This window comes from Lynx rufus, unplaced genomic scaffold (assembly GCF_022079265.1).
Source record: "Lynx rufus isolate CCGP_SWC_20201006 ecotype Redwood Valley unplaced genomic scaffold, mLynRuf1.p SCAF_3, whole genome shotgun sequence".
Classification (NCBI taxonomy): domain Eukaryota; kingdom Metazoa; phylum Chordata; class Mammalia; order Carnivora; family Felidae; genus Lynx; species Lynx rufus.
The window spans coordinates 139,399,603-139,411,606 of NW_025814845.1; the positions used below are offsets into that span (position 1 = coordinate 139,399,603).

Sequence of the window (12,004 nt, forward strand, 5' to 3'; positions counted from 1 at the left end):
ACATCCCACAAGTGGTAGCTTCTGAGATACAGTGAAGCCTTTTCCTGTTAACAACAATTGCAGCGGGCCATCAGGGGAATCCTTCAGCCTAAAGCCAGTCACAGCTGAGCCATTCCCCCTTGTCTCTATAGCCAAGCTCGGTGGCTTCCTTAGCCAAGAAAACCAGCCACAGTTCAAAGACGTAGCATCACTTCTGTGAGAAAATACTTTTCTGATTGAAAAATTAATAGTGTGCTTCCAGGATCCCTGCCCTGCCCTGCACCTGTCAGTTTCGGGTTACTTAACATTCCTCCACCCAGGTTGTGCCCCCCAAATCATCTATAATATTCTTTTCCTCGTGTCCCCTACATCATCAGGCTTATTCCCAATTGTCCCCTTTTTAAACCTTCCCCATCACCCAAAGAAAGGCAGTGGGCTAGTGGAAAGACCATGCATTTGAAATCCCGAACTAAATTGGTCTGTTTGTGCCAGGTAGCGCTCAGTGCCTTTCGATTTTATCTTTTCAAAAAATCAGCTTTGGGTTTGTTGATTTTCTCCATTATTCCTAATTTTCACTTTCATTGACTCCTTTCAGCTTTATTGATCTATTATTAAAAATAATAGGGGTGCCTGGGTGGCTCAGTCGGTTGAGCATCCGACTTCTGCTCAGGTCATGATCTTGGGGTTTGTGAGTTCGAGCCCCGCATCGGGCTCTGTGCAGACATCTGGGAGCCTGGAGCCTGCTTCTGATTCTGTGTCTCCCTCTCTCTCTGCCCCTCCCCTGCTCATGCTCTGTCTCTCTCACTCTCAAAAATGAATAAATGTTTAAAAAAATTGTTTTAAATAATAATTTTTATTATTCTGCTTGTTTTTGGTTTAGTTTGCTCTTTTATCTCTACCTTCTTAGGGCAAAGCTTGGGTTACTGGTTTTAGACCATTTTTTTTCTAATATATACACTTAATATTGTAAATTTCCCTAAAATATTGCTTCAGCCACATACCAAAACATTAATACATTGTAATTTCATTTTCATTTACTTCAAAGTATTTTTTAAATTTCCATGAGACTTACTCTTTGACCCATGGATTATTTACAAGTATATTATTTAAATTTTGAAATGTGGGAATTCTCCAGTTACCTTTCTGTTATTGACTTCTATGTTTATTTTGTATGGTCCAAGAAAGAATGTAATTTGTGTGATTTCTACTCTTTAAAGTTGTTAAGGATTGTTATATTGCCCATGTTAGGGTTTAGCCTGGTAAATATTTCATTGACACTTGTGTATCATGCTTTCTGTGGGCTTAAATGAGAATTAAAAACAATTTTTTTAAGTTTTATTTTTTTAAGTAATCTCTACACACAACGTGGAGCTTGAACTCACAACCTCAATATTAAGAGTTACATGCTCTTCTGACCTTGCCAGCCAGGTACTCAAGCTGAGCATTTTTTTATGATTCCATTTTATCTCCTCTATTAACTTATTATTATTCTATACCTTGAAAAAAACATTTTAGTGGTTCTCCTGTGGCTTACAGTATACGTTTTTATTTATTTTTATTATTTTATTATTTTTATTTTTATTTAAAAAAATTTTTTAATGTTTATTCTTTTTTTTCCCCCTTTGTGTCTTTCTTTTTTTTTTTTAATTTTTTTTTAACGTTTTATTTATTTTTGAGACACAGAGAGACAGAGCATGAACGGGGAAGGGGCAGAGAGAGAGGGAGACACAGAATCTGAAGCAGCCTCCAGGCTCTGAGCCATCAGCCCAGAGCCGGACGCGGGGCCTGAACTCACGGACCGCGAGATCGTGACCTGAGCTGAAGTCGGACGCTTAACCCACTGAGCCACCCAGGCGCCCCTGTTTATTCATTTTTTGAGAGAGAGGGAGACAGAGCATGAGCAGGGGAGAGGCAATAATAGAATCTGAAGCAGGCTGAGGCTCCAAGCTGTCAAAGCCCGATGCGGGGCTTGAACTCACGAACCATGAGATCATGATCTGAGCCAAAGTGGGACACTTAACCGATTGAGCCACCAAGGCGCCCCTACTTATTTATTTTTAAATGTTTATTTTTATTTTTGGGGGGGAGGGGAGGGACAGAGAGAGAGGGATCATCTGAGCATTGATCTTGTAACCTGCACTGTGGTCTCAGACCGCAGCTTATCAGTCTGTTTAACAGGTTACTTTTCCTCTTCTCAGTCCTCTCAGAAGTGCGTGATTCCCAAGTTTTTTTTCCCTGGCTCTTTTGTCAGTTGACTCTTTTCTGGTTCTTCATTTCAAGGCCTCCAGGCAGCTCAGGGTCCACTAGACAGTTACATCCTCTATCATACTGCATTGATATTCAAGACAGCAGCATGGAGTTGGGAATAGATCCAGGATTTCCTATGTGCTTAATAGCAAAATGTTTTGGTTTTTAATAAACAAAAAACTCTTGATATGTTCTACCCACTGCTCCTGGTGACTTTATGCACACAAAGGCTGAAAACTGTCAGATATGCATTTCTAATCCTGATGTTATAAATCCCAACTAGGCATCTCATTTTTAGTAACCCATACATGAGACTTTTCATGAACTCTCACAACATTTGAGGCCCTAAATGCAAAGGTCCCATCTCAAGCTGCCACTATCAGAGAACTAACAAGTCTAGAGACTGGAAGCAATGTAAAGTATATGTTTTGCAGATTTCCTCAGTGTGGATGGCTGTCTATTCAAGGAATAAGATAAAGGTTTTCCTTTAAGCAGCAAAACTAAAAGCAGCAATTTTCCAATGAACATCAAATAGATTTATTTGTTGTCTGCTTTTTTAAAGTGAAAAATATAGATGAATTTAGTAAAAACAATTACTTGTTAAATAGAATATGCCAAAAAACAAATTGCTCTCAGGGCATCTGGGCGGTTCGGTCAGTTAAGCATCTGACTCTTGATCTCAGCTCAGGTCTTGATCTCAGTGTTGTGAGTTCAAGCCCTGCACTGGTCTCCGTGCTGGGCATGAAGCCTACCTTAAAAAAAATAAAATAAGAGGTGCCTGGGCTCAGTCAGTTGAGCATCCAACTCTTGATTTCAGCTCAGGTCATGATCCACGGTCATGGGATCGAGCCCTATGTCATGCTCTGTGCTGAGCATGGAGCCTGCTTAAGATTCTCTCTCTTTCTCTCTCCCTCTGACCTTCTCCCCCACTTGCACGCATTCTCTCTTCTAAAATAAAAAAATTAAATAAAATAAAACACTAAAAACCAAAATTGTTCTCTTATCCCAGACCACCAGGGTTCCTAACACATCTCAAGTATTACCATTCTTAAGTTTTTCCTACATCTTTGCAGAAACATCGATTTATATACACATATGAAAGAGCAGAAAATCTTATTTATTTTTGCTATATGAATGTGGTATGTTCTGCACATTTATATCTAGAGACTTTTCACATCCACCTACATAGACTGGGTTACCTTTTTCTTTTTTTAAACATTTACTGCTTCCCCAATGCAAAGCCAAATGTGATAGATTATATTTATGATAGATTTTGAAGAATGAGTAGTGCACTCTTTTATTCGTATAAGAGGTTTTACTTAGAATTTCACAGGTTTTAGAATAGATACCCTCGCGTTCCCCATGAGAAATGGGAATGATAAAATGTTATGGATTGCTGCGGTCAGAGTCAGGTGAGAAAATAAAGAACTGTGAGAGAATAAGGTTTGATTGTTTCAGCCATCCTGTCTATAGTATTTTGTTACAGTAGCCCAAACAGACTAATACATAGATAATTATAGAAAAAGAGGGATGGAAACCGACTGCCTTGTGATAGTTGAAAAACATAAACAAACCATGCACTTACATGTACCTTCTTCCCAGCATATGGCAACAGATTTAGAATGGGGAGGGCAGGGGGCATATGCCGGAGGGCCCAAGTCCAGCTCATCCTGTATCAAGGCCTCAGTAGCTATGCTGGATGAGTGGGGTGCTGCACCCATGACTCAAGGCATATTGGGCAGGTGGGTATTGAAGGCTTAGGTTCAGGGCCTGTGAGAGCCTCTATTTCCAGGAGGTCCCAGCATGAAGCTTCCTTGACTCACAATGGGGTCATTTTTCAATAAACCCATCAAAAATGGAAAATATTGTAAGTAATACTACTGTAAAATAACCTACCAAACACCACAGCTTAGTCTAGTCTATGTTAAATATGCTCAGAACACTTATATTAGCCTACAATTCGGCAAAATCATCTATTTTATAGATGACAAAATCATCTCTTTTATAGATTACAAAGCATATTTTATAATAATGGATATCTCATTGCAGGGGCACCTGAGTGGCTCAGTTAAGCATCAGACTTCGGCTCAGGTCATGATCTCATGGCTCATGAGTTTGAGCCCTGAATTGGGTGAGCTCAAGCCCTGCTTCAGGTGATGAGCTCAAGCCCCTCTCTTTCTCTTTCTCTCTGTCCCTGGTGGGATTCTCTCTCTCTGCCCCTCGCTCACTCATGCTATCTCACCAAATACAATTAAAAAAATGATAAAATAAAATAAATTTTTTAAAAAGTGCTTTAAAAAAAGAATATCTCATTGAATACTGTACTGAAAGTGAAAACCAGAATTTTTTTTTAATGTTTATTTATTTTAAGAGAGCATGAGCAGAGGAGGAGCAGGGAGGGAGGTAGAGAGCGAATCCCAAGTAGGCTCCGCCTGTTGGCTTGATCCCATGAACAGTGAGATCATGACCAGAGCCAAAATCAGGAGTCAGACGCTTAACCAACTGAGCCACCCAGGCGCGCCAAAAAACAGAATGGTTATAAATGTATTGCTTTCTTATCCTCATGGGCACGTGGCTGACTGGGAGCTGCAGCTTGTGGCTGCTGCCCAGCATCAGGAGAGAGTGTCAGACCACATGTTGCTAGCCCAGGAAAAGATCAAAATTCAAAATTTAAACTACAATTTCTATTGACTGTGTATCGCTTTCACACCATCATAAAGCTAGATCATCTGAATGCGCCTAACAATGGTTTACAGCATATAACTAAGCATCCTGCATCGAGAGCCCAGGGGCAACTTATGGCTATCACGCTGCTCCAGAGTCTCCAGGAAGCATGAAAGGAGTTTCTGGGGGCACTAATAGGAATGCCTAATATATTCCTATGTAGACAGATTCTACAGCCTTCTTTGGAAGTAGCCTCCTTAAAGGTGGGCTGATTTGCAAGTAACAATAAAAATTTATAAATGAGGAATAAGTTGTCTCCAGAACCTAAAAAGGCCTAAAAGATGTTGGGCTTGTTTTCATGTTGTGCATTTTGAGAGGGTCAATAGCTACGTCTTGGCAACGTCAGGGATAGAGGTGACCTCAGTTACAAGTAACTTTCAGGAGATTAACCAAGGTTGTAGTCCAACAGATCTCAGGAGGAGTATGTCATAAGTGTAAATCATAACCTTAGAGTAAGTTGAATGTAGTAAAAATCTTGCCCTCAAAGTTGTATGTCAAGGCAAAGCTGTTGAGTTACCTAGAATTGCCGGATAGAGGTATATGAAATCCCTTTGGAGGTGAAAGTTATGGCTGGGAAGCTGTTGAAATAAACCCTGAACCTAATATATTGGCCAAATGTGTAACAGCCAGGTATTTACCAGTTGTCGATTGGATGGAATCAGCAATTATGACAACACTGGGTGGGACCACAGCATTAAGGTTGTAGTGAGATGCCATCCATTCTTGAAAAGACAGGCAGTTTCCCCGTTAAACAGAGAAGCAGTAGGGATAACGTCTACTCTACACAGATCTTTAATAATGTATTTCAGTTCTTGAATGCCCAGTTTTAACTAACATTTAGTCATATTGTCTATTTTAACTATGGGTGGGGGCATTTATTAGGGTCCATTCTGTAAAGCCAATTTGTAAGTGCCAGTGATTTAATTTTAATTTATTACTCCCTGGATTATCTCATCTATGCCTCCTCTTGGGCATTTTAGGAAAATGTGTGCTGTGACCACAGGGAATTTAGGCCGGGCAACTGTTCTGACAGCTAAGATGAGACATACCTCTTTGACGTCTATTTTATGTTCAGTAACATCACTAATGTTATAGGGGGTTCCATGTCTGAATTTAGTGGGATCCCACTAAATCAGCATCTAAGTTAAGGAAGCACAAAATAGAATCTCACTCTTTTATTCTTTTTCTTCTGTAGATTCTTGTAGTAACTAACTCTTGACTTGTCAATTAGGTCAAATTATGAATGAACCTCTGTTCTAGTGTTTTGGTTCCTTTCCCTAAATCCAGTTTTTCCTTCCTTCTTTCTTTTTGACTTAGACTCTAGAGCCTTTCCTTGGAAGAGACAACATTAAAGGTGAGCTGATCTGCAAGTAAAAGCATAAATGCTCAAAGTGCATGATTGCTTTGGCGGCAGCACCAAAGAAAAAGTGGAGAAAACTCCCTGAAGGTGTCACTCAACATCTCCCAAAGTCTGCTCAGAACACCCAATGTTAACACCAAGTTGTATAGTCAGAGTAGACCCTCAACCAAAATTTTGTTCACTGTTGGGACTGATGATGCCACACACAGCAAAAAGATTTGAAGAAGTTTATTACTCATATAATTAGGTTTAGGGGAGAATAGCATGATGGTTACCCGAGTAGGTCCAATATGACTTGAGGGTGCAATGGAAGGAGATTAGCTTAGGGGTTTCTTATGGTGGTTACTGGATGGCACTGATGTGAAGGTTCTGGCACTATGAGGGGCTTGCTTGGTTTGAACTTCCCACCTGCACCCAAGGATGGAGCACTTGGGCTTTCTCTTCAGCTTTCCCAGGTATAGAGAAAAGGGGGAGAGAGGAGTGAGTCCTAAAAGTCTGGAGAGAGACACCATCTCTATCTTCCAAGGCTGTTCCCCATAAAAACATCCTTGAACGTATAATTTGGAGCAATCAGTTCCTAATTACCATGCAGAAACAAGACAGACCCACTGAGTATCATCTCCCGATAATTTTATCTTCTCTCCTGCCTGGAATATAAAAGGTACTTACGTATAGCACCACATAATAAATGTATACAAAATTTGGAATATATGTAAATATACATATACAAAAAATCTATGGGAGCTGTAAAATTACAATGTATACACTCTGGTCTTAGAATTCCAGAAACAGTTAATCTCCACATCTCTGTTAGTTCCCACATCTCTGTTGCTATTGAAACAAAGTGGAAAAAAAAAAGAGAGAGAGAGAGAAAACAAAATTAAAAAATGTGTTGAAGTCATAAAAGTATTTAAAAAAAAAAAAAACCTTGGTACCAGATTTACTAATACTTGTCCAATATTCTAAGTACTGTCCATAAATTACAGAAAGAGAATGAAGCCCACTCTCAATTCATCCTTCAAGATCCCTTACCGCACACATGGTAAGAGGTTTAGGGTCCCGCCCCACACAGAAGTAAGGCTTTAGTACTTCAGAAAACGCATCGGTGAATGAATGGATGTGAGACCTGTCATTCAAACTGTAAAAGGAAATCTCCCCCAACTCATAGTCCAGATAAACGCCCACCCCTCTGGGCTTTTCCTTCAACACAAGAGTGACAGGAACAGCCCCTTGTGCCACATAGGCACCATCCTGCAGCTGAACTGTCCAGCGTCTGTTCTGTCCTGACAGGGGCCGCCGTCCCTTCCAGGAGAGGGGGTCCTCACAGACCCCCACGGCCCACTCGCTCTTGTCACCCAGCTGCACCTCCCAGTAGTGTCGGCCCCCGTCGAAGCCCTCGGAACCCAGGACGACGGGATCCGTCAGAAGTCTCTTTGGATGCTGAGGGACGCTTGGCCTTTCCCTCACGAATGTCACAGACGTCCTATCCTCAGACACAAGCAGATGAGGATGTGCTGTCTCAGGATCCAGGGTAACTTCTCGTCGGAACCTCTGTATGATCTTCTGCAGAGCCAAGTACTGCGGGGGGAGACTGCAGCCTTCTCTCCTTAACTGGAAAGAGTAGAGAGCTGGGGGCTCCTGGTGCTCACACCGGCCACAGACACCCCCCAGGTCCGTCAGCAGTTTCACCTCTGACATCACACTCCTCTCGGCCACCTCCTTCAGGAGACCTCGGAGGGTGGAAACGTGGTCTGAAAACGCCGTTATGTTTGCACAGAGTTTCTGCTGAATGTCCTTCTCCTCTTCGGCCAGCCTCGACAGAACTGCCTCTTGCTGCCGGTCTATACACCGGTTCAGGTGCTCAAACTCAGAGGCTAACTTCTGTCTCTGGCATTGCACCTGCTCTCCCAGCTCTAAGAGTCTCCTGTCTTGGGTGGCTACCAGCTGCCGCACGACTGCCAGCTGCCTCTTCAGGGGCTCCACGTAACTGCCGAGCCTTTGCCTGTGCTGGGAGGCGGCCTCCTTCGCGGGCCTCACCCGGTGGCCCCGGTGGTCAGGGGGCCGCACGCACGCGGGACACAACACCTGTAGGTCCTCCTCACAGAAGAGGGTCAGGACCCGGTTGTGCTTCTCACACAGATGCCTCTCGTCCCGCCTCTTCCTCTTGCTCCTGCTGATGTGGAGGAGCTTGGCGACGTCGATCACCCTTCCCAGCTGGGCGTTGCTCCTCAAGTGCCTCTCTCGGCCTGGGTGGCGGCAGACGGGGCAAGGGAAGCTGTCGCTGAGATCAGCCCAGGATTGCCGGATGCAGCAGCGACAGAAGTTGTGCCCACATTCGGTGGTGACGGGGTCTCTCAGGTAGTCCAGACAGATGGGGCAGTTGGCTTCGGCCTGGAGTCCTGCCAGGGCTGACGACGCTGCCATTGGGCCGAGATAAACGTCTTTCTGGACCGACGTGGCTCTTCTGGAGGTGGTGCCCTGCAGGAGTCCTCCCGTGAGAGGCAGACACACCCTCAGATTTTACTGTCCTTTCCTGTCCTGGATGTCCTTTTGTCAAACGAGGGCAGCCTTGTTGTCCTAGGAAGCCACTGGCCTCAGTTGCAGTCGTAGATGCCCAGAGGAGCTCTGCTCACCACCTGTAGGTGATCACAGATGAGCTGGGCAGCCAGCTGTCCTCGGCAGCCCAGGGGATGTGAAGCCAAGGTCAGCAATTCTCTTGGGCAGAAGGCAGACACAATTTTAAAGTGCCGATTCGTCCCTAGAGATGAGAAAACATTGTTTCATGTAACAAAAATTACCATTTGTTTGGTGGCCTTGCCCACTGCCACATTTGAGGCAGCCATCAATTCTTCTCTCCACCCCCAGGATTCCACCTACACCCACATCAACCACAGAGGGGCTGCATGGGACTGCAGAAAGTTAAAAGCTTTGAAAATTGAGCCTCCACCCAGGGTGGGATTTCCCCTTACTCATTATCTGGGGGATCTGGAGGAAGTACATAACATGCTCATCTCTAAGAGAATCAAGTAAATAAGGATAAATATCCCAATTTCAATCATTTCAATATCATCAAAGATACAATAAAGGAACCTGGTATATTTTGGTTTAAACCACAGATGTTTCTTAAACCACACCACTGAGCTCATAGTATGTCAAAACTTACTTTTCACTTAAGCTTCTCAGTTGCAGGATACAACAAACTGTGTACATAAGTGGTTTGGACTGGATTAGATTTACTCTGAGGACCCTGCCAAGTCAGAAAGCTGTGATTTTGACAAAATGCACAGAATGAAATTGGAGATCAGGAAATCAATGTGAGAAAATAGTAAGAAACACACACATGTATACACAATGACCCTCCAAAGTCACTGATGAACTACCAACTAGTGATGATTGGTAGGAACAAGATCCCCAGAAGAGGGCATGGATTTTTCCCTTAGAAGCAGTTACTGATTCTGGAATACAGGTTATGCTTCAGACTGTGTCTCCCTCTCTCTCTGCCCCTCCCCTACTCTCTCTCTCTCTCTGTCAAAATAAATAAGTAAATAAATAAATAAACATTGAAATGCAGGCTAATAGGCTGAAGCCAACTCCCAGGATTGCGGGGAAAATGTGGAGTTAAGGACGCCCCATAGAGGATGCGTCCTGGGAAATACTCTAAACTTTAAATTGGTATCAGTGAAGTGTTATATACTAAAACAGTCATGAATGGCATACCCCTTAAAACGTCCATTGATTTAATCACCTCCAGTGCTGATAGGTTAAAGACAATCTTTGCTTGATCGCCAGGGACCCCAAAATGAATTTCAAAGTGTTAAGATATACAGTCTTGGTGATGTGTGCTATTATAAAAACATTCATACACAAATTATGAGCCTGTAAGTTGGTACAACCACTTTAGAAAACTTTTGCAGGGACACCTGGGTGGTGCAGTTGGTTGGGCATCTGACTTTGGCTCAGGTCCTGATCTCACAGTTCATGAGTTTGAGTCCCACATTGGGCTCTGTGCCGACAGCTCGGAGCCTGGAGCCTGCTTTGGATTCTATGTCTCTCTGTCCTTCCTCTGCTCACACTCTCTGTCTCTCTCTCTCTCAAAATAAATAAACATTAAAAAAAAAAAAGGGTGCCCAATGGTAATTAATAATACTCTGATCTTTCCATACTTAGGACCCTATCATCAAAGAACATGCCTTCTGTTGTCACCACTAACCGTCTACACCAAAGCTACACCTCATCCTTCTGGATATGTCCACACTCATGTCTAACTGCTGAGTCCATCAGCACCCACTAGACCCTCCACCCATCTGGTCTTCACGCACACGGATCTAATCAAGACCTTCTCCCACAGGACTGCTGCTCCCACCTGGAGGGCCACATTCCTCCCTCAGCTCCAGCTTCTCTTAGCACCAAACTTCCTGTAGCTGTCACCTGCCCTCCCTTTTCTAGCAGGTTGAATTCCTTGTGGCCCCAGCACCTTTGCACACACAGATCCCTTAGTTGTCGGCTGTGCTGCCACCAGCTCTCCATTCATTGGTCACTTCCTCTTGTGATCCAACCTTCCTGACTTGTCACAGAACAGTAAAGACAGCATCATGAATTTACCCTTTAACTATGTGACTTGTAAATTTAAACAGATTCTGGAGATCTGCATTCCCCACAGAACCATAACCTCCATGTTATCCCCACCACGACTGTATCTCCAAGTATCTCCTCAGTCCTTGGTTAAAGCTGTTAAATGACTAAAATTGGCCAGGCTTCTGGGTCTCCCTTAAAAACTGAATGACTTTGAAGTGGAAGAGTACTTATACTCTGGATATGAGGGTGATCTGGCTGCAACATCCATCACCCCATTGATCGCCGGGGTTGATTGGCTGATTGGGCTGGCTAGGTGGGGGTCCCCTTCCTCCTTCACCACTCCATGAGTGTCCCTCCTGAAGTTGCCCTCTCGGTCTAAGAGGATGACCTTCCCCAATAGAGGAGGACCATTCTCCAGTCAAGGGTATACCAGTAGCTGCACTCCCCTGCTAGAACCTCCAAACGGGCACCCAAGAGTGATTATACTCTCTGAGCATCTGTAAGCAAGCAAATGGTTAGATTGAGGAAGATCAAGTTTATACAAGACCTGAATACCAGGGATCCTGGCCCCATAGCTCTCATCCCTCCACTCCCCACCTACACACAAACCACCCCTCACTAAGATCCTGGAAGGGATTCCACACGCGACTTCAGACCAGCACCTCTGGGAACTTTGTACACACAGATATTAGTCTCTGTTTTTTGACCTCTAGGATGGGATAGGACAGGACAGGAAGTGAGTATCTGTATTGTTAGCAAGCATTTAGGGGATGTAGGATGAGGCTCAATGAAAAACTGGAAACCCTAAGAAACGAGATGTGTTTTAAGAGAAGCCAAACAAGAGATTAGGTTCCCTTGCAAGGTGTGATTTCTGGCCCTGCACAGAGGAGGTCAGGGGACTCCAGCTCTTACTACTCTCCAGCCCCGTCCCCATGCCCCCATATCAGCTTAACTCCCCGCTTACCTGGAGCAGGCGACTCTGGACGGGTCTGTAAAGGGTTTGTAAAGGCTTGTCGAGATACGTCTCTGTCTCCTTGAGGGACGCCTGAAGCCAATGCGCCATCCGAGTGTTACCTCTGCATATATACCCCACGAGGAGGGTGGAGCTACTAGGACCCG

General features: G+C 43.9%; 1 protein-coding gene across 1 annotated transcript; it reads right to left on the reverse strand.

Moving 5' to 3' along the window:
- Positions 1–7,321: 7,321 nt before the first annotated feature.
- Positions 7,322–8,734, reverse strand: LOC124521172 (tripartite motif-containing protein 75-like). Its single transcript, XM_047092294.1, has one exon. The coding sequence runs from the start codon at positions 8,732–8,734 to the stop codon at positions 7,322–7,324; it is 1,413 nt and encodes a 470-aa protein (XP_046948250.1).
- Positions 8,735–12,004: the final 3,270 nt, after the last annotated feature.

What these genes read in the sequence shown, in the direction of transcription:
- LOC124521172 (XM_047092294.1), bottom strand. Translation starts at nt 8,734, where the DNA reads ATGGCAGCGTCGTCAGCCCTGGCAGGACTCCAGGCCGAAGCCAACTGC.